Source organism: Planococcus citri, chromosome 3, assembly GCF_950023065.1.
Source record: "Planococcus citri chromosome 3, ihPlaCitr1.1, whole genome shotgun sequence".
In the NCBI taxonomy this organism is placed as follows: Eukaryota; Metazoa; Arthropoda; class Insecta; order Hemiptera; family Pseudococcidae; genus Planococcus; species Planococcus citri.
In genome coordinates, this window is record NC_088679.1 from 20,019,946 (window position 1) to 20,043,269 (window position 23,324).

A 23,324-nucleotide genomic window follows, 5' to 3' on the forward strand; every position below is an offset into this window, starting at 1 on the left:
GTAGCATACTTTGTGCTATACAAAGCGCCACCGCCACCACATACCGCCGAAACAGCGTTTAAAAAAAATAGGTGGGGGTAAACATTTGGTAGAAAGTGATAGTTGGAGGAATTCTGCGGACCTGCTCCACGTCATTCATTCTGTTACGACGAGGTGTTATTGTACTTCGTTTCCTTCAGTGGCTTTGGCTTCAATTGCTGGTGCTTTTCGAGTAATTCGTGTGTTCCTCTATCTAGTATTTTGTTGTGCGCATTTAGTAAAAGCGAGTTTTCATTCGAGAGTGCTAAATTTGGGCATTTTTTGTGTGTTTTTTTCGAGCATTCTTCGTAAATCTTAATCGCGTATTCGTTGCATAAGTATTTTTTTTCGTAAAAAAGTGCTGTAAGTAGTTCTGTTTTATTGATTTTTTTTTCTGTTCCTTTACAGTGTGTACCATGTGAAGTGAAACTTCCTCCAGGCTTTATCTCCCATTACTTAAATAGAATCGAAATTTACGCGTGATTTCGTATCAATATTGTTACTGCTTTGTGTCTTGTTGAGCCTCTTGTGTATGTTTTTTTTCTCTACTTGATAATGAAACCGCGTAAATCATCTTCCAGGTTTTACGAGTACGAAGTGCCTGACAACGAACCAGGAAAAGTGATCAGTTCAATTTCTAAACAGGATAATAAAGGCGAGGCAATAAACGTAAGTATAATATTACCGTTATTTTATTCGTTGAATTAGTCTCAGGGAAGAAGATTTATCATGGTCAGGTTTCGAACAAAGTACGTGAAATTATCGAAAGAATCGTTGACCGTAACGATATTATTATTCTCTACGGTTTAGGAAAATCAACCATTTTGTTTTGTTTGGTATTTTTCTCTGCAGTGGTTCCCAGAGTACGTACAGAATATTAAAATAGAAATCGAATAACTTATTCTGCTCTATTTTTTTCTCTTTCGAGTAATAGAATGAATGATTATACTGAGGAAGTTTGTTTTGTTGAATATTATAACTACTTGGAAATTACGAGAAAAAAAAACTGTTGTTTTATTTATTGTGGCTGTTCCGGTCCAGTTGATTTGAATCTGTGCCAATTTTAAAAAATACTTCGAGCTTTAGTATTTTACGTTCAAAAGTTGTAGTTAATAGTTTTTTTTTGTATTCGTAATTGTCTTGATGGCTAAATATGTTGCCGAATTTCCTTCTTTATTCTGGAGTACCATTAAAATTACTGTAAATTGGCTCATTAATTCACTTTCTCTTCGATAAAACTGAAAACACTTTAATTGAAACATCTCATTTCGAATTCGATTCACGTTCGTTTCTGAGCTTTTTCACATTCTCGGTAGAATAATCACGAACTTTCCAGCGAAATTATTCGACTTTTGCCAAACAAACGATGACGTTGCAAGTTGTGACGTCATCAACCTACCTAACCCAAACACCATCTCAGTTTCACCAACATTTTGGGTATTTTTTAAAGTGTTTTCGTTTTCAACCGATCGATAATTGTGTTTGTTTTGCTATATTATTAAACGTGCTCTATCGTACGGCGTAATTTTCATTTTCATCCGAACTTTCTCGTATGTTTCATTCATTCTATGGCCAAATTACACCTACTCACAGTCACAGCGATAGTAAATTTTTCGTAGTAGATAATTTGAGTAGGTAACTAGGTATAGGTATAGTTGACAAAGTGAAATACGTATTAGAGGGACGATAGGACGAGTAAATATTTAACATAGTTATTATCTTTGGTATATTGGCCTATCTTTCTTTTTTCGAGGTCGACACGAAATATCCACCATTTTGTATTTTTAACGATTTTGTTGAAAATTTCATATAGGGGGAAACCGATTAACGACCCATTTTACGTACTAAATTACTAGTAATCGGTTGAATTATTTCTGGCGAACTTGGCAGGTTGTTTCTTACGTAGAAATACAACCAAAGAGAAGTAAGTTAAATCGACCACCAAGGTGTAAAGAGAATACTAGCTAAACCATGAACCATAGTGAAAACTTTCTATTCGACGATTCTATCAACTCGTATAATGGTAAAGAGTCATTTAAACATGTAATTAACTTGGGTTTTTTCTTTTTTTGTTTTGTTTAAAAAAGCACGCAAGATGCGCTCGAGTGTTGCGGAAAATAGATTCATGTCCTGGCGTGCTAACGGCTTCCAATATGTCGACAATGCAAAACGCATCAACGATGTCCAGCATTTGCAACACTCGAGAGCCTTTATGGGCGGAGGACTTCATCGATCTTTCGGAGTTCTGTCAGCCATCCACCATACCCACCAAAATGGAGGACTTAGCGGATGAACACGTTACTTCGCCAATCAGCAGCACAGGTCATTGTCAATTTCTTGGTTAAATTTCTGCTGTATCTGTGCTCTTCTTCAAATAATACGCTCGCATGTTCCGCATATAATCTTATCTGAATTTACCGACTACACTCTTTACTCCTAAGTCCTATGTAATAGCTTTGCCACGGATTGGTGGGAACTGGGAAGAAGGGACAGGGGAGAAGCTTCATGAACCGAGCACCGAGTAACACCAACACGTCGGCGTCGCGTCGCCGAACGCCGAAATAAACCCACTATCGTTTCATCATTTAACCGAATGTTGCATCATGCTCTGTTCAAGATTAGGCTATACTTTACCTGTCTGCGTTTTCGTGTTTTTATGGTTTCTGTAGGCCTATTCGCGCCATCAGTGTGAGGTGGTTTAGGTTCAGATAGGTAACTTTACCTACTAAGATGAAGGTTTTCCAAAATTATACGTTTTTATGAGAGAATCGTAATTGTACGTGACGAGCGAGCTATGTAGCTGCCGATAATGGCGAAGTTTCATTCAAACTGACGAATGTCGAGCTCAAGGACATTATTATTACTTGGAGTATTCAAGGAGATGTGAACCAGAGATTTCTAAAATGACCTATATTCTTTTTCGTTGAGTTTTTTGCTCGATTGAAATTTTCCTCGTGCTGAGCAAGGAGCAAGTTTTTTGGAACTGGAAAAGTCGTTGAAATTGGGTAGGAATTTTTTGCTCGATTGAATTTTGAATTCCGAGGAAAATGGAGAGTGGGTTAAATTTTCATCTCCTGAGTACAGTTTCCCTTCAAAATGTCTACTGGGTAGAGAGGAAAGGTATTGAGTTAGTTTGAGTGTACAATTTTTATGTTCAGGCCAAGTTTTTGTACGTTTGAAATGGTGATTGATAGACATGAAAAGAGTAAGTCGTGTGTTTAGAAAGTAAGAAAGAGTTGGTATAGATTTGAGAAAGCGAGTTGAAAGAGGAAGTTTCTGTGACTATGGATTCATCATTTTTCATGAGAGAAGAAAATACGATGGAATGGAAGAAAAGTGTTTGGCTGAGAATATTATTGATTTACTGGACACGTGTCTCCCCCCCCCCCACCATTCATCGAATTACTGGGAAAAAAATCATTCGAGTGATGGAAAATTTGTCACCCAAAATTACAAGTCTTGACTTGAATATTTTTAATGAATTAATAATTCTTTTACTCTCGAACACTTGGAAGTAATTTAATTTATGAACTTTGAAAAATTATCCCGAGAAAAGACCTAGCGAAATATCAGAGAATCAGATCACAATTTTTGTAAAGAAAAATCTACAATTTTAGTTTGTTCAGTTCTCATTTTTGAAAATAAAGTTCGCTCAAAATCACGGTTTTTGCTAAAAAAAAAAAAAAAGCAGAACAATCAAAAAAAAAATTAAACTAGACGTTCACTTCTACAACATTTCTGTTTAGCAGCAAAGAGAACTCTTGGTTTCCCATGAATTTTTTATTCGACGTATTTTAAAATGAAGAAAATTATGACATGGGATCAATTTGATGAATTTGAAAAAAAAAATTGCATCAAATTTTTTTAGTTATAAATGCAATAAATTGGGGTTTCTCATTAAAAGGGCGTCCAAAACTACACCACCAAGCCAAATTTCAAAATGTTGAATAATTTCATTTTTCGATTTCCGACGAATTTTTAAAAATTCAAAATAATCTATTTTGCTTTGGAAAAAAAAATTAAAAATTGATGAAATTTTATTTTCTAGTTTTTGAAGAATTTTTTAAAATTCAAATGATTCATTTACCGTGTAAAAGGCCAAAATTTATTGTGATTTGAAGTCTGATTTACCTAAGTATGTCTTATTTTGGATCTCTCGAATCAATCGGTTGGTGATTGTTCTCAAGTCCTCTTATTCAAGTCCTCTTATTTGAGTGATCCTCTAGCAGATTTTTCGGATTACCCAGTTTTTTGAAAAATAGTCGGAAAAAGAACCAAAATGAAATTTAAGTAAGAAAATATGAAAATAAATCTGCCAGAGGCTCGAATAGAGTTCAAAATCCAACATCAATCAATCTAGAAAAGGCCAAAAATGTGTTAGGAACCAAAATTCAGCTTTCTCTATCTCGATTCTATAAAATTTTGATTTTTTCGTGTAAATTTGTGCGATTTTGAATTTTTTAAAAGGGGGTTTAAAAATGCACCATCAAGCCAAATTCGAAAATGTTTGATTTTCATTCTTATCTTGGGGTTCTGACAAATTTTTAAAAATTCAGAATGATCTATTTTTCTAAAAAAAAAAGATTAAAAATTGATAAAATTAAAATCTTGTTCATGTCCCATTTTTGATCTCTCGAATCGATATGTAATAATTTTGAAGTACTTTTGGAGCCTCCTCCAGCAGATTTTTAGGTTGCTCTGTTTTGGATAAATTAGAGTGAAGAGGCTGGATGCTCGAATAGAGCTCAAAATCACCTCCAATCGATTTGGAAGAGGTTGAAAATGAAATGGGTATGAATGAACCAAATTTCAACTTTCTATCTCGATTTCATCAAATTTCGTTTTTTCCATAAAAATTCAACCAATTTTGAATTTCTCGGAATTTCTAAAAATTTACATACTTATTAAAAATTGAAAAATCAAGTTCAACGACTGAAATTGTTTTTGACAGTGTATTTTTGTGTGTTCTGTCTACTCTCTTGTTTGATGTTTGGATACTTGGAGGCAGGGAAGGGACTGGTGTGATTACCAAAAAAGTTTGCCTTGAGCGGAAAATACTTGAATCAGGCCCTGAATTTGACTAACTGGAGAGGGTGGAAATTTTATACTTACTTGAATACTAAATAAGTTTCATGATTTTATTCTACATTTCAAATTTAATTGCCACTCAGCAATAATTTTCAGTGTTCCAAAATTTTTAATACACAATTTTTCATTATGTTGGGGGGGGGGAGAGGGGTGAATATTTGAAATATTTTTTCATTCAAAAAAATCTGCATTACCCTTTTTTTGAAATTGAATATCTTTCGCCGAATTAATAGTTTCAAATTTGATCTGCCCTGTTTAGTAATAATTGTGACCTTTCCATTTTTCAATCTTCTCACAATATTTCGTAGGTCTAGGTATTCGTTCCATCGAGCGAGTCTTGGGGGGGGGGGGGGAGGGGTGAATATTTGAAATATTTTTTCATTCAAAAAAATCTGCATTACCCTTTTTTTGAAATTGAATATTTTTCGCTGAATAGTTTCAAATTTGATCTGCCCTGTTTAGTAATAATTGTGACCTTTCCATTCTTCAATCTTCTCACAATATTTCGTAGGTCTAGGTATTCGTTCCATCGAGCGAGTCTTGTCTTGCTTTACCTACGAACAGAGCAAGTTACAACTTGTCTATTCCCATTAAAAATCATCGTAGTCTGTAACAACCAACAAGAGGTAAAGGTAATTTATAATACGTTAACAGCTTCTCCCTTTCCCCGAATCCTAATTCATAAAAGAAGAGTGAAGGGGAAGACCACACAACCGTACATTCTCACGTCGCGTCGTCCTACGAGCTCGATTCTTTGAATAAGAACATAATGTCTTCAGTAACAATGAACTGTACATTGAATATCGGCACTTTCGAGGCACATATTTTCAACATTCCCCCTCCCCCCTCCTGCGTGTCTGCCACCGCTGATTATTCGTCGTCGTCTGTTTTACATCCATCGTTAGTATAACCTTTTGGAATGTAAATATGCTAAAAGTAAACCGTGTAGAACACACATGAGTCATATTCTTGGAAATATGTCGTCCATTTAACTCGGTATGTGTGTTTGTGTACTGTGTAAAGTATACTCGTACTAATCGCCAGCCAAATGTAAATGAACGTATTTATTCGGTTGAAAATGCTGTCATTATGAATTGTCGAAGTACATACATACATACACAGACAGACATACGTAGGTATACAAATTACAAAAAGAATAAATACGAAGATTTCTTGCTAAAACGTATTACGTTTAGAAGATCGTTTGTTAGGTTTGCTTTTTGAAAACCCATATGTCATTTCTGTATTCAACTTGGATGAATAATGGAATATTCTGTTAGGGGGGTTTAGAATATTAGAAACGTGAAAAATAAAAGATTCGTGGTCTGGCAAAATTAGGTGTGCAATGAGAGAAAGAGTACAGAAAACCGACGCCTTGTGTGTTTTTCGTTGAAACGTTCGAATGAAATGAGAATGGGTTTATTTTGATGGAGCGATGTTGCCATGTATTCTTGGAACCGATTCAGTGGTTCTCACAGTTGATAACCTAAACTTGGAGCTGTGTAAAGAAAGTCTTGGATGGCGACTTCTGTGTAATAGTAAATTTCTAGCGAGGCTCTCATTTTATTCAAATATTTCTGGGAGATGGATTTTTAAAAATGTTCAATTATTTTTGAGGCAGTCTGTAGGTAAACCCTGAAATTTGGGGTTTGATTTTCAACTCTGGAATACCTTCAAAAATAAATCCAATTTTTTCAGTAGGTAGTTTCTTTCTTCTAGTTAGAAAGTTGCTAGTTCCGATGAGAACTTTTCAGACATACTGTAGTACTTCGCTGGTTAGAGCTAGAGGTGAACTGAAGAGTCACCTGGCACCTTGCGGTGTGGCAGACCGATAAGATATGGTGGATTTATGGCGATGGCGCCCGTTGTGTAAATATATTTAGCTCGACACTCTACCCTACTCCCCCCTACTTCTCCACGTGTCAAAGTCCTACGCTTTATTTAGCTTCTTTTTGCATCAGCTGCTACGTCATTTATGTATTTTAATTATTATTACATATTTTTTTTGTTATCCGCAAAGCTTTCCGCTTATTTTATCGATGTTTTCCTTCCTGCGACTGATGAACTAATAAATTTTTCTATTATATGATTGCAGTTCATGACCATGGCTTTGATTACTCATTGGAAGTGAATGACGGTTTGGATAATACAATCGAAGATACATTTTGGTGTATGGGATCGCCTATCGATGCCATGCAAGAAGAACTGTGTGATCCGATATCTGATTGGCTGTCAGTGACGTCTAAAGAAACCAACAACAATTCAAATACAAACAACAACAACCACATCGGTATCTTGAACGATAATCCTTGTTCGCGTTCGCAAATCTATAACATTGGCGACACGTTGCTAAATTCGACGTTTACATCATCCGTTCCTAAAATCGCCCTTGCCCCCGCCCCTAGTGGATCTTCGGCTGCTCTAACGACGGCATACCATCATCATCATCATCATCAACAACAACGTAAAGATCACCACGTGAATTTACTATCTTCACCTCCTCTGCAACCAGACACGACGTTTTTCGATTCGATTTTGAACATGAGTGACGTTCCATCTTCAAACGACCACTTACCACTTGAAAGTTTATACCAAAAATCGACCAGGACGAACGCCCCGGCCTCGGCGGCGGCGTTATTCGCTACGGAGAAAATACCAGATACCACGTTCACGACGAACGCGTTTCGCAGTAGTCATCAGCAGAGTATAGCAGCAGCAGCGCCGCAGTCTTCTTCGTCGTCGCCTCCTTTGATCGTCGCCGAAGATACCAGAGCGCCTGCTGCCCCTGTATTGAATCGAGTCACCGCCGCCGATACATCGGTATCTTCACCGTGTAGCGTACAGTCTCCGTCGATCACGCAGTCGAATCTGAATACCAATCTGGATTCGTCGATGGAGAAACACACAGCTAGCGGTATAATTAATCGACGAAACGTTAAGTTGAAGCTGAAAATGGAAGAAACGCCGAGAACGTCGTGTAGTCTGAATACTCCGGAAATGCTACAACCTCTGGTCACGAAAAATTCCGAATTCGATTTGGTCTCGTTTGTATTCGATGTAAGTATATCGCCCATTTCGGATGTGTTGTTGTACGTAGAAGAAGAGCTGCGAGTATTTTGGGATTTTATATACATAGATATCGTGGTCGCCTCGAGATGTTTGCTGTATCGAGATTGGAATTCTTCTTACTTTATGGTCAAATGAGTCATGTACGTACTTAGGTACTCGTTTGATACGAATACACAGGTTCTTCTATTGTTTTGGTCTCAGGCGAAGGCGAAGTGAAGTTAATTAGGGTAATAAAGTAGTTGCGCTGGTTTTTTTTCTTTCGTTGCCATTTCGGTAATTAAAATACAATTAACGGAGTATTTTTATTCTGTTCTGTCTTTACGACCGAAGCGGCGGCACGACGATGCGAATGTAGCAAACATGGTATTTTCGAGTACCAGTTTCTCGTGATATTTTTCCCTGCTATCGTCGTTGATGGCTGAGGTTCAGGAGACCGAAACGATGCGAAATTGTAAGAGAGGGGAGGGAAGGGAGGAAGTTGAAAGTATATATTGTTCATTTCTGTCATTTGTGATGGCGCCTGGTTAGGATTCATGGTCTTCGATCTCGTAAGCATCGAGAAGAATGTAGCCTATTTTGGTTTTGAACATCGTTAGTGCGAATGAAAAGCTGAAATTTCTGAACCTAAATTTCGAGACTTGTCTTTTTTACAATTTTTTTTTCAACGAACTTATTTTCAAAATAGGATATCAATGTTTTCTAGGGGCAGAAGAATTTTCAATTTTGATCAAAAATATCCCCCTCCTCCTCCTAAAAAGTTTTAAATGAAGCACCACCATATTGATTGTTTCTAATTCTGAGGTATATGTAGATGTACCTATGTGTTTAGAATATTGATTGTTTTTTTTCGACTCAGCTCTTTTCAGCCCTACTTCTTCCTTGAATTTGAGTATGATCAGCATATTAAGTATCATAGTTAGTTGAATTTTCCAAGGCCGTTCAATTTGAATATCGTCGGTACCGTTTATTTTTTGGATTTGGTTCGCATGATCTTGATAGAAAATTTAGCTGGGCATGAAAAAAAGTTCTTTGACTTCACCTCCAATTAATATTTTTACTTGACAGAATAGTCAAAAATGTCTAAATTTTTACGTAATTGTGAAATAGTCAGATTTTTTACAGATTTGTCAGAAAGGTTCTGTTTTTTTTTTTTTTTTTTTTGTCAAAATGTACAAAATGTCTAATTTTTAGCAAAAATCGTGAAAATTCCTCGAATTTTTGGCAGAGTGAAAATAGCCAAGAATTTTGTGCTTTTTTGCTCCAACATCGCAAAAATGTAAATTTTTGCTTGAGCTGTCTAAGAAGTTTTTTTTTATGACAGAACTGCTTGTTTTTTTTTGGTCTAAATTTCGATAAAAGTCTCAGCTTCTGTCAAAATTCTCAAAAGGTTTCATTTTTTGTCATAATTATGAAAAAGATTCGTTTTGTGCAAAAATTGTCAAAAAGGTGCAATTTTCTGCCTGAAATGCTGTATAATAAGTCATTTTCTCTCCTTATGTCAAAAAACGCAGTTTTTCGATAAAATTGCCAGAAAGAAATTCCATTTCTTCAAATATTGTCGGGAATTTCTGTTTTTTTCTGAAATCGTCAAAAAGTCTCTTTTTTTGCCAAAATTGTAATACTGTCAAATTTTTTAGAAAGTACAATTTTTTCAAAAAAAATTGTGAAAGAGATTTGTTTTGAGCAAAAATTGTCAAAAAGTGCTATTTTCTGCCAAACCTGCCTTCAAAAATCATTTTTTTCTGTTTGTGTCAAATAAGTCCAGTTTTTCGCTAAAATTTCCAAAAAGTATCACTTTTGCCAAAATTTTTAAAAAAATTTGTTTTTTGCTAAAATTGCCAAAAAGTCTCATTTTTTATCAAAATTGTCAAAAAAGTCTTAATTTCTGTCAAAATTCTCTAAAAGTAAATTTAAAAAAAAAAAAATTGAGAAAAAAAATTTTTTTGAGCCAAAATTGCTTAAAAGTGCTATTTTTTTCCGAATATGTCATAAAAACGTCCCTTTTTACTCTACACGTCTTAAAGGCCCTTTTTCTGCCAAAAGTTTCAAAAAATCCTAATTTTTGCTGAAATTGCCAGAAAGAGCCATTTTTTGAAAAAATTGTCGAAGTCTCGGTTTCTGTCAAAATTTTCAAAAAGTCATATTTCTGTCATAATTGTGAAAAAGATTCGTTTAGTGCCAAAATTGACAAAAAGTGCTATTTTCTGCCAAACTCGCCTTCAAAAGTTATTTTTTTTGCGTGTGTCAGAAAATTCCAGTTTTTCGCTAAGAAAGTCCCAATTTTTTTTGCCAAAATTGAAAGTCCCACTTTTTGTCAAAATAGTCAATAAGTCCCTATTTTTTTTTGAAAAAGCCTTGTTTTTCCTATAATTGCCCAATAAAAGTCCCATTTTGTGGCAAAATATCTGAAAAGATCCCATTTTCCCCACATTGTGAGTAGGTCAAGGTTTTTTTAAACAAAATTTACAAAATGCCCTTTTTTCCTGTCTAAAAGTCTTGTTTTTTATCCATGTCGAAAAAGTCCTTTTTTGCTTATTTCAAAAAAATCCAAAAAAATTCGGTGTTTTTTTTCCACGACATGAAAATTAGTTCGCTGGAAGAAATCGTAATTCATCTGTGAAGTCATCTCGAATGTGAATTAATCGATGAATGATTTTTTTTCTCATCAATCGAGTGAACCTGACAAAAGCAAGAAAATTTATATCTGCTTATTGAACGTTTTGACACTTTTCAAAATATTTAGTTTCTTTTTTTCGCGATTTCAATATTTTTTCCACTCGTCAAATCCGTTTCCGATGGAAAATTCCTATCTGTCGTAAGAAAAATACCATTTTGGTTCAAGTTTTCGGGTCAATATGTTCGTTTTGTTGACGATGAGGAATAATTTGTTCAACGGAGTTTTAAGTGCTTATTCTGGCGAATAGGAAACCAAATAAATCCATTGTGTTTTGCGCGAACAAATAAACGTATTGATGGAGGTTTTATAGTTCGCAGGGCAATTACTATAGAAAGAAAGAGACGACGAGGGGACAATTTGAACGGAATCTTGTTTTTGTGTATTCTACAATGTTGTTTATTTTCCAAGCGTTTGGTAAATTGTATACATTTCGGTGCAGATGAAAGTGGATAAAAGGAAAAAATAACTGCTTGCTCGGGCGTGTGTTGGTGTTGATAAGACAAGGACGTTGAAAATAGCTACATCATTCGTATTTCGTACTAATAAATCAACAATACGTCAGTTTTATGTGCATACGGCGACCACGATAAACCGATCGGCCATTATAAGGCGATAACGACGATTTCTTTCTCTGCAGTTCTTCTGAATTTTTTTCAATTTTTTTTTTCAAATTGAAAATGTTGCATACTAATCAGTTGTTGGTTTTTTCATTACAGGAAAATAAACCGTCGTTGCCATTCGACGTATCGAGTTTGCACAACAATAATAATTCATCATCTTCATCGAATAACGTAGCCACCAAAGATACGATTTCGGCGATATCCGGTGCTGGTACAGAAACAACGTTCGCCACGACCACGGTAGTCGTTCCAAAAACCAGTCCTATAAATATAAAAATCGAACCGAAAGAAGAGCAAATCGACGAGCCGCAACAGCAGTCCAATACGACGACCGACAACAGAATCGGCGTGAAAAGGGCCTACGAAACGGACGATTCGTACGATTTTGAGACGTCGTCTAAACGCAGCAGACGATACTCGAACGTCAGCCAATTAGATTTAGATGATTTGACCCAATTGGAATCGGAGAAGTACAGAGAATTGCGCAACAGAAACAACGAAGCGTCCAGGAGGAGCCGAGCGAATCGTAAAAGTCGCGAAGTAGAAATGCGAGATCACGCCTCAAAATTAGAATCCGAAAATCGAAGATTAAAAGTAAAAGCCGAAGAAATGGAAAAACTGGTGAAAAGATTGAGGAATTGTCTTATGCAGCTGGTATTGAAACGAAGATAAATCACATCGAATCGAACGCCGCGCTGCTCCCAATTTACTTCCTCTACCTTTCTACCTACCTCTTTATACCCTCCTACCATTCGCTTTTAGTTTATGTACTACGCTTTTCTATGTATTTGTGTTGTATTTTTTAAATTATTATTTTTTTTTCATTTATTTTTTTGGACTAGCGCAGCCGTAAATAATTTATATGTGTGAAAAATTTTTCATTTTTTGGTAATTATTTTTTCTAATTTGTTTATTTTTGTTCGTCATCTTGTTATACGCACTTGAAAATTTCATAAAAAAATTATTATTGTAGGATTGCTCGAGATGTTTTTTTTTTTTTCGTTTTTACTTCTCTGTGTTAAGTTTTAAGTGGTAGAATTTACATGGCGAAGATGTCGCATTTATACTTTGTTATCGCTACTTTTTTCTAATAATTTTTAGATGTATTTTTTAACGTCTTGTTATGTATTTTATATTTATGTATTGTGTAAATAGTTTTAAATATAGTAGCTTTTAAGGTAATTGTGTTTTGTTTATTCTTTGGATCAAATATTATTGAAGGAAGACTTGTGGTATAGTGAAGGGTAAAAAATGTGTGAAAATTGTTCGAACGAGAGATGAAGGGGGGTAAATTTTTGAAAATTTTGAGGCCCCAACTCGCTGTAAATTCGTACGAGTTCGATTTATTTTTCAGCATTCTCTGTTGTTGTTTTTTTTTCAATTGCTCCCTGTGAAATGAAAATTTTTGTGAATTTGGGGCCAAGCAAAGTACTCCAGAAAAATTTGATTTCAAGATTTTGCTGGATTGAATTCATAGCTGAGTTCCCTAAAGGACACTCAACTTTCTGAATTGAATATTTGAAAGGGAATGGGAAATCTAAAATAATTCAAATTTGAAAAAAACATCTTCAAATAATCAATTTTTTACTCGAGACAAAGGTTTGAAACTAGACAGACGGAGTGGGTTGAACGCAGGGGAGGGGGGGTATTTCAACAATCTTGGCTTATGATGCCTTCTACTTTAGTAAGTATTGAGAAATTCAAGTTTCAAATTTGTGACATTTTAATACGATTTGGGAACCCTTGAAAGTTGAAAGAGGGAAAAATTCAGATTTTGTGGCAAAGGTATCATTTTGGGATCCGTAGGGGAAGGAGGAAGGGGATCAAGTTGCTCCAGCTTCGGGGCTTCGGCTTACCAATTTTCATTCGAAGTGTCTTCAGCATCGTTTTTGAACAAGTGTGAAGAAATATGCGAATGGAAGCCTCCAGGTATTTTTTTCTAAAAGCCTCTCAATCAAGGCGAGAGGTCTTTCAAAATGCTCTAAAAGTGTCTTGGAGGCTGCCTCCGAAATTCAAAAGAGTTAAACTCCAAACTCTGAGGCTGTACCTTCGATTCCTCAAGTTCTGTTTGAAATATCTCCAGCTCTGATTTTTTAATTTCAATCCATCTTTTCTCTGATCAACGCCTTTGACTCTAAATTCAAACTTCTGGTAAGTATTTTTATTTTACTTTTTTTTTTAAAACTTGCGATTTATCAAAATAAGTTGATATTTTATGAAGAATTCAAATATTGATAAAAATGGGGTTTTTGAGTATTTCTGAAAAATTTTCAAGTCCAGAATTGGGTCATGGTTTTCAAAATTTTTGAAAACATGTCATGTGACCTATTGAAATGGGTTGAAATTTTGTCATGAATTCAAATTTATTGACGAAAATGATTTTTGAGCATTTCTGTAGAATTTCAAATTCAGAATTGTGTCAAGACTTTATAAATTTTTGAAAAAATATCTTGTAACCTATCAACATGAGATAAAACTTCGTGAAAATTTTAAATATTTGAACAAATTTTTTTTTGAGCAATTCTGAGAAATTTTGAGTTTGGAATTGGCTCATGATTTTCAAAAGTTTTGAAAAAATGTCATGTAACCTATCAAAATGGGTCAAAATTTCGCCATGAATTCAAATAAATTTATGAAAACGTTTTTTGGGCATTTCTGTAGAATTTCAAATTCAGAGTTGAGTCATGACTTTAAAAATTTTTGAAAAAATATCATGTAACCTATCAACATCAGATAAAACTTCGTAAAAATTTTAAATATTTTGACAAATTTTTTTTGAGCAAATCTGAAAAATTTGGGGCTTAAAATTAGATAATGATTTGTTAGGATTGAAAAAAATGGTCATCTGACTCATTAAAATAAATGTGGAAATTTTGAAGAACTTGAGACCCAAAAAAATAGCTCATGATTTTTGAGAATTTTGAAAAAAATGCCACATGCGACATATTAAAACTCAAAACTGGTTAAAATGTGAAGAGAAAATCAGAAATTTTTAATAAATTTTGCCCGAGACTTTTAGAAGTACACCGAGCCCAAATTTGAGTAAATTTTTTGGATAATTTGAAAAAAAATGAAGAAATTTAGTGATCCCACAAATAAAAAAAAAATTTGAAAAATGCTCGAAAGAACAAAGAACTCGAAATTTTGACCAATTTTCATGGGTCTAGTGACACTTTGAAAAATCTCAAAAAAATGTGACCAAATTTTGAGGTCAAAATTCTTCAGAATTGCTCGAAAAATATTTTTATAAAAATCTTCGTAATTTTCCTGACAATATTTCACAAATTTTGAAAATCGATCATTACTCCAGTCTTAGACCCAGAATCCATAAAAAAAAACCCTCAAAAAGCATTTTTAAAAAAATAATCCAAATTTTATTTATTTTTCATATACCTACATGATACTTTTTCTCAAAAATTTTGAAAATAATGACCCAATCTGAGGCTCAAGTTGCCTCAAAAAAGCACAAAATACAATTTTGAAGTATTAAATCTTGATCAATTTTAATACAAATCTCAAAAATCATGACCCATTGTTCGGTTCGAGACAGCTCAAAAATGCTCAAAAAACATTTTCGTCGAAATATCCATTTTGATTGGTGGCAGAAAACTTTTTCAAAAAATCATGACACAATGTTGAGTCTTTAGAGATGTGCAGTGAAAAGTGAAAAGTACTTATCTTTCAATGAAAAATTGGTTAAAATGTGAAGAGAAAATCAGAAATTTTTAATAAATTTTGCCTGAGACTCTTTGAAGTATACCGAGCCTAAATTTGAGTAAATTTTTTGGATAATTTGGAAAAGACTAAAGAAATTTAGTGTTCTTTCAAATCAAATTAATTTTGAAAAATGCTCGAAGAACTCGAAATTTTGACCAATTTTCATGGGTCTTGTGACACTTTGAAAATCTCAAAAAAATGTGAGCAAATTTTAAGGTCAAAATTCTTCAGAATTGCTCGATAAATATTTTTATAAAAATCTTCGTAATTTTCCTGACAATATTACATTTTTTCAAAAATTTTGAAAATCGATCTTTACGCCAATCTTGGACCTGGAATTCATCAAAAAAAACTCAAAAAACATTTTTGTTGAAATTTTTGAAATTTTATTTCTTTTTTATACCTACATTACATGATTCTTTTTCTCAAAAATTTTGAAAATAATGGCCCAATCTGAGGCTCAAGATGCCTCAAAAAAGCTCAAAATACAATTTCGAAATATTAAATCTTGATCAATTTTGATATGTTGTACAATACCTTTTCAAAAATCTCAAAAATCATGACCCATTGTTGGGTTCGAGACAGCTCAAAAAACATTTTCGTCAAAATATCCATTTTGATTGGTGGTAGAACACTTTTTCAAAAATTTCAAAAAATCATGACACAATTTTGAGCCTTAGAAAGTATTTTTCTCAAAATTTCAAGTGTGCTCATTTTTCTCAAGAGGCCAAACAGGCAGACAGACAACCTTCGGAAGCCATACTGACGGGTCAATGACCTTAAGAGGCAAGATAAACGACCTTGGGAGGCTGGACAGGTAGGTCAGTGGCCTTAGGATTCCAGGTTCCACACACATGGGTCAATGACTTAAAGTTTTCAAAATTCACCCGAATCGTGGATCATTTTCTTACTAAAAAATTCTCAAACACTGCTCAAAATACAATTTTGTAGGAATATTTGAAATTATCGAAAAATTTCAACTTCTTGATGAGTATTCATGGCTCAATTTCAGACTCAAAATTTTTCAGATTTGCTCAAAAATATTTTCGTTGAAATTTTCAATTAATTTTGATAGACCGTATGATATTTAAAAAAAAAAAACTTGAAAATTATAACTCAATTCTGGTCTTGAAATTCTTCAGAAATGCTCAAAAAATAATTTTCGTCGATGTATTTGAATTCCTCGTTGATGAGTCGCCAGGTCACTTTAGAATAGCTCATTTTTACACGAAATGAGGGGGGGTGCCATTTTTGAGCTATTTGTGCTCAAAAATCATACTTGAGGGACACTATCGATTAAATCAAAATTCATGGTTGACACACACTGCAATTTTTTGAGTTTGAAAAAAAAAAAGCAAAACAACAAACCAAGTCCCAAAATAGAGCTGTCCGCTGACTCAATTCCCAAGCAAACTACATACTTATTACTTACATTTTCAAGTCCCTCCATTTCGTGAAATAAAGTCGCTAACCAATCATTCGAAATTTCGCCGATAAAGCTGAACACAGAAACCCAAAGAAACACACAATAGCATATCATTTCGCAAAACATTAGTATATTAATTCAGGTAGGTAGAGGTACATATTTGAAAAAAAAAGTATTACGAATAACAAAATACGTGTTCGACACGAGAAGAGGAGGAAAACTTAATACATAAATAACATTTTTTTTCAGAACAAAAAAAATTACACAAGCACGCGTTGTTTTTCTCTAAAGTGATAAATTTTTTATACACCGAACTCAAGCAGAACGCCAAGACTAGAATATAATCAGAAAAGAACTATGTCAAAATTATTATCAAACAAGCTGAAATAACAATTACCTAACTCCGACACCAAAAAAAAAAAAAGAAAAAAAGTAAATAAATAAATAAAATAATAAACAAGTCGATTTGGATAAAATATAACTCGAAAAAATGAGAAAAACAAGTCGATTAACTACATAAACACTTAAACTAGAATAAAATTTTCGATAACTTTTTGGTTGCTCGCATGAATTTTAAATCCTAAAGATTACTCTTTAATTAGGAAAAATTTAAATTTAAAAATAAGTGTTGTGGATGGTTACATTTTTAACAGATCTACTAACACACGCCGAATATCTCTAAAAAAAAATTAGTCTCATTTTTGTCTTAAAAATTAAAAAAACATTTGGAATGACACGAGATTTAAAAATTTTCAAAGTCGAGGAACAGTTAATGAAGAAGAAGGCAGTGAGAGAAATTAGAATAAATATCGAGGTACGAGAAACGTTTTCCGTCATTTTTTTTTTCACCACTCTCTTTTGATATGTTGGTAAAACTTGCCGAAAAATACGAAATTTAACATAACAATTTTTTTTTTATAACGCTATCACAGACAATGAATATATACTTATACATCGAGTAATATTATTCCATCCACGTTACGATCACTTTTGCATTTTATACAATAATCACAATTAATTAATACCGCGCGTTATTGGAATCTTTTTTTCGTCAAAACTACTACGTATAAGTTGCATAATAAATAAATTTACTAAGGGAGGAAAAAAACGAAGAAGAAGAAAAGAAAAGAATCGAATAAATAATAAATACTTAATACGTCAAATAGTAACTGTCATTTGTTCTGTGTGTGGTTTAACGCCTCAAGAAGAAGACGTAATTGAGCTAATATCCGATAATTGGATCATCAGTCGTTGAGGCGACTGGATACTCGCAGACTGAGAAGTTTGTACTGTCGTGGTCGGTTTCGTAGATACGACTAAAGTCTTCAAAGGTGTTCCAGCATTGGATATCTGCTTCAGCTGGATCGACTGGTACGGTTGGACTAGTCCATTCACCGTACCGGATTCGGAGCCTTGTTGGAGGATCTCTTTCACTTGGGCTGTAATCACTGCAGCGTTGTGGCATTGGATTGCATGCTTTCGAAGGCTTTGACTAGTACCGTAGGTTTTACCGCAGTGACATTTAAAGGTTTTTTTAACCCTGGTATAAAAAATCGTATTATATTGATGATCTTTCGAGATAAAAATCAGAGGGACATGTCAACGTACTTGCAGACGTTTTTTATGACTCTACCATTGTTGGCTGTTTTTACAGCTACCCACGAGTCGGATTTCGAGGTATCGTTGTTATTCGCATCTTCAGCTTGGATTTCGGTGTTTTCTGCAAACAAAGAAATACGATATTTAAATTAATACGAGTGGAGGGGAGGCAAGAAATTGTAATAAAATTTAAAAGTTCATTAAGTGTAAAAATTTCGAGGAAAATTTCCAATTAAGAAAGCTTGCAACACGAAGTTAGTAATTAGGAATGCATTCATTATCGAACTCTGGTGAATAGTGATTTATCACACGTATATAATCGATCTATGTATTCATCGAATAACACGTACGGAAACGCTTCGATCACAATGTATGTAACCAGTTTTATGACTCAACTCGATTTCCTAAAATGGAATCATCCGAATAAAAATCAAGTGGTTCCTAAACCGAGACTCGCGATCAGAATTCTGCAATTCCAGCTCAACCATCGAACTTGTTTAAATTTAATTACAACGAAAAATATTAGATACTCGTGGAAAAAAATTTTGGCATCGAATCACATAATTATAGAAGGTAATCATGGCTTTAGAATTCGCTGCTTCTGCAATTTGCATTTTACGATTATGTAACGAAAAAATTGAACACGATGTTAGACACGTGCCTGACATTTCTACAAGCAATAAATCAAGCACGCACGTTACCATTGACCCTTCTCCCCTGAATAATGAACATAGGGTGTACAATAAATTAAATCAGCATACCCGAGGCATGAATGTTCGAATTTCCAGTGGATTTCGGAGAAAGTAGAGTTTGCTTGAGTTTAGATTCGCTATTCTCCTCTGTGTTCTGATCAGCGAAAAATTTCAAAACGTAGCTCAAAGGAAGACATGTGGGCTGCTGTGTTTCGAATTGCTCTATTATCTTAGGATCATAATCTGCGCAAACACACCAAAAAATTATCAAAATTTGACAGCGATCATCGCATGCAAGGTTATTAAACACTTTGAAAAGTCAGTGCCATCAAAATGACCTCATTTGTACGTTAACTGCAATACTTACTTATATGATTCGTTTCAATGTGTCGTATCAGGTTTTCTAGATTATTAAATATCAAATCACAATTGTTAAACTTGCAAATATTCAACTTAAAGACGGCCATTCCTTACAAAGTAACTGAGCGACCACAATTCGAGATATTTCAAACTACTGAATTGAAATGGTAAATGAATTCATTGAACTTGCGTGTGTAGTGCATTAAATCGCGAAATCAGCTGATGTATGAAAACATTTTGAACCTGATGAGACCAGTGTTACACCGGTTTTACATACGAATCGGCTGTTTCGCCTGTTTCAGATCGTATTCGTGAAATAAACCTTTGGTAATGAAAGCTTACGAGAATTTTGTATTTTTAATGGATTATTACAGTCGATTAAATTATTTAGAAGATAAAATAATGAAAAAATATTCCGAAATTAGCGAAATGATCGTTTTGTTACAGGTGGATTTCTCTGATGACATTTTTTTTCCTGGCTTTGCCTCACATGCTTGGTATCATTGAAAAAATAACGTAACCGTAACGTAACTTTGCGAATGTGTTTTTTCTCGAATTCGGCCATTTTTAATTATTTTTTATTTTTTAAATGTTTTATCGATATTAAAATAGAAATAATTTGAATTAAAATTAATTCCAAACTATGAGAATAATAAAAAAATCAATTTTTAATTTTTTCAAAAAAATATCCGAAATTTTGTTGTAGAAATTGTGAATTCCGGCAGTTCCATTTCTTATCGAGGTCACAAAGGAGCATTCTGATTGGCTGAATTTCAGCTAAATCAAAGGGGTAAAGTGAGGAAGTGTTTTACGCCCTCTCTCCTTCATTTGCCATCACTTTGTAGTTTGTATTGTGTGACATAGCTGTTTGGCTTAGTTTTTCAGGTAAGATTTGTGTAATTTATTAGAATTTTAGATTAATTCCATGTAAAATTGTTATAATAAACCGTTCTTCAGTTAGTATTAAATCCAACATATCGTATTTCAAAACCGTAGCTTAATTTTAATCGTCTTTAATTCCGCTTGAAATTTTCAGTAACACCGAACCGGTAAGGTCAAACACTCAAACTGTATTTCTAAATAATAGATAATTAAATTCATGCGATCGTGTCTAAATTATGAATATCGATTATTGCTCTAATTTGAAGTTAATAAATGATAAATTCGATCCCCCAAATCCGTGCATTGTGTTTCTTCCAAGTTTCAAACTTGAGCTAGGTGACCTTTATCTAATGTCTGAACGTTCGGTTATCAGTGTTCCGGTGAGGTGTTACATATTTCAACTTACTTTGCTTGGATTAATGTCTAGATATAATTATGTGTAAATCTAATAAGTGATTGATTGACATTTCAAACTAATTCCTGTGTTTTTTCATTTTAGGTCTTAAACCACCGAAATTAACAAATATTCAAAATGTATGTAGCCAGGATAATCGCCCCAGCTGTCAGATCAGCTGTAAGTATCACTGTTTTTAATCCCTATAACGTTTCATTAAATTCATTCTAACATGTTTTTTTCATTTTTTATTCCATAGATGATGTCCAATTCCGGAAACACTTTCGCCAGACCGTTGTCGAGTTTCCTTTCCCAAAGTCACTCGTTCAGCGCCATGCAAAACAGCGCTGTTTCACAACAAAGTCAAATCTCCCCAATTGTAAGTTTTATTTCTCGAATCTACATCGTTTTATATTTCAAAATATCCGATTGTAATGTCATTTTTCAACGTTTAGGTTTCATCTCCCGCTGTACGTGCTTTCCAAACTAGCGCCGTTTCTAGAGATATCGACTCCGCTGCCAAATTTATCGGTGCTGGTGCCTGCACAGTCGGAATCGCCGGATCAGGTTAGTTAATTTTAAATTCGTCCAATTGTATTTTGAAACCGTACCTGTAGGTACGTGGTGGGTCATGTGTATTTTTAATTCGCGAGAAGAGAGAGAAGGGCAAACGGAGGGTAGAATACTTGACCGAATTCGATACACACTGTTCTGTTTTTGTTTCTAGTTCATTAGAGGTTACTAATTTGGTATTCTATTTTTACCACAGGTGCTGGTATCGGATCAGTATTCGGTTCCTTGATCATCGGTTATGCCAGAAACCCATCTTTAAAAGCCCAACTTTTCTCGTACGCTATCTTAGGTTTCGCCTTATCCGAGGCTATGGGTCTGTTTTGTTTGATGATGGCGTTCTTGATCTTATACGCATTTTAAATTATGTTTAGTCGTTATGCGAATTGTTAAGAAAAAAAAAATCAATGAGCGAGCGCTCGCATCGAGTACGTTTAAACCTTTTATAAAAAAAGAATTCCATTTCTGCGCTTTAAAGTAATTTAATGGTTAAACACGGTTATGTAAATACATATAAAAAAATTGTATTAGTTTCTGCGAGTACATGATAAATCAGCTCTCATCTTGATCATGTTGATGATTTTTTTGTTTCGTGAAAAAAAAAAAGGTTACGTTTGAAAAAGTGTATTTATCTAGATGTTAAAAAAATTTATTCAGAATAAGGTTTGAATGTAAAATAATGCAATATAGATATTACTTGTTAAACCGTCACTATTGTGATTTTTTATTTTCAACTTGTGTCTTTTTGAAATTAATGAGATTGAGAATGAAACTGATGGTTCTTCTTGACGAACGTGATCGTAGTTCGGTAAACAGAAGGCTGTATTAGTGTGAATGAGCTTTTAGGAAATCAATTTTATGAAGTTACTGTCTTTATCACGATTACCTCTCTGATTAAAGTATAAAGCTGATTTATTACCTAATCGCAACCTTTCATCATTGGAATTGAATGCACGAGTCCAATCACCGAGATAATGAAAATTATTGTACTGTGGAGGTGATTATTAGTTGAATCGATTGGAATATTCTCAGCAAACATTATCTCCAGTGATCGAAGATGATTAAGAATACTCTGAAATTTCCAAATGCCTTTTAAATGTTGATAGGTAATAATGATTCATAGTCAAGGAGCCCGCCTAAGGATCTATTGCACCCCCCCCCCCACCGGTCGATCCTCCGGGACAGCTTTTTTCTTAAAGGGGGAGTCCTAAGGAACATTTCTAGCCCTTGTACTCAAAAATAAGTGGCTCTACTTACAAAATGGCGGCCATTTTGATTGACTGGTCAGCCGAAATCGCAGATTTTGCGTTCCAACATAGGACTTGCACAAAATTTTTCAACCTGTACAAAGGTAGATCGAAAGATCAAGCAAACATTTATCGCCTGTCAAAATTTCAAGTGCTAAAGTGCGTTTTTCGATTTTTTGGTAAATTTTTGAAAATCAAATTTAGGCCAAAAATGAGGGAAAAAATCAAAATTTTACCAAATTGACCAAGAAAGCTGAAATTTGGGATACATCCTATTTTCGACATGCCAAATCGATTGGAAACTGTTTCCAACCATTTTGAGCAGTTCTGGAGCCTCCAGCAGATAAAATTTCACCAAAATGGAGTTGGAAAGCTGAAATGTATTCTGCAAACTAATTTCAATGCGCTACGAAGTACTGCAGATAAATTTCAAGTCGTTTTGGAGCCTCCGGTGACATTTTTGAAAATTCCTGGAGCCTCCATCAGATTTCTGAAAATTTAATTTTTTACAAAATTTCACCAATTGGAGTTGGAGACCTGAAATTTACTCTACACTCCAATTTTAACACCCTCTGAAGAATACTTCAGGTCGGTTCAAATCATTTTGGAGCCTCCAGCGAATTTTTGAAAATTACTGGAGCCTCCAGTAGATTTTTGAAACTTGAAATTCCCGCAACATTTTACCAAATGGAGTTGGCAAGCTGAAATTTACTTCGCAAACTAATTTCAATACTATATGAAGTCGACTACATGGTGGTTTCAAATGGTTTTTCATGATTTTGAAGCTTCCAGCTACTTTTTTGGAAATTTCAATCTGACCTCAAAAAGTCGCTGGGGGCTCCAAAACGACTTGAAATCCACTAGCAAACGACTTCGTAGCGTATTGAAATTAGCTTGCAGAATGAATTTTGACTTTTCATCTCCGAAATTTTTAGGAAATTTAAAGTTTCAAAAATCTACTGGAG

General features: G+C 34.2%; 3 protein-coding genes across 3 annotated transcripts; 2 read left to right on the forward strand and 1 right to left on the reverse strand.

Annotated features, from left to right (window-relative positions):
- Positions 1–113: 113 nt before the first annotated feature.
- LOC135841708 (probable myosin light chain kinase DDB_G0279831) lies at positions 114–12,654 on the forward strand. Its single transcript, XM_065358834.1, has 5 exons — positions 114–381; positions 600–687; positions 2,106–2,340; positions 7,202–8,163; positions 11,569–12,654. The coding sequence occupies exons 3-5, from the start codon at positions 2,172–2,174 to the stop codon at positions 12,142–12,144; spliced, it is 1,707 nt and encodes a 568-aa protein (XP_065214906.1). The 5' UTR covers positions 114–381; positions 600–687; positions 2,106–2,171; the 3' UTR covers positions 12,145–12,654.
- Positions 12,655–16,725: 4,071 nt separating this feature from the next.
- Positions 16,726–19,483, reverse strand: LOC135839079 (juxtaposed with another zinc finger protein 1). The gene is made up of 4 exons (XM_065354947.1): positions 19,274–19,483; positions 18,976–19,149; positions 18,224–18,335; positions 16,726–18,155 (listed from the first exon to the last, which is right to left on the reverse strand). The coding sequence occupies exons 1-4, from the start codon at positions 19,371–19,373 to the stop codon at positions 17,816–17,818; spliced, it is 726 nt and encodes a 241-aa protein (XP_065211019.1). The 5' UTR covers positions 19,374–19,483; the 3' UTR covers positions 16,726–17,815.
- A 510-nt stretch (positions 19,484–19,993) lies between these two features.
- On the forward strand, positions 19,994–21,823 carry ATPsynC (ATP synthase, subunit C). Its single transcript, XM_065354948.1, has 5 exons — positions 19,994–20,151; positions 20,648–20,722; positions 20,802–20,921; positions 20,998–21,109; positions 21,312–21,823. Exons 2-5 carry the CDS (start codon positions 20,681–20,683, stop codon positions 21,473–21,475), a joined length of 438 nt encoding a protein of 145 aa, XP_065211020.1. The 5' UTR covers positions 19,994–20,151; positions 20,648–20,680; the 3' UTR covers positions 21,476–21,823.
- Positions 21,824–23,324: the final 1,501 nt, after the last annotated feature.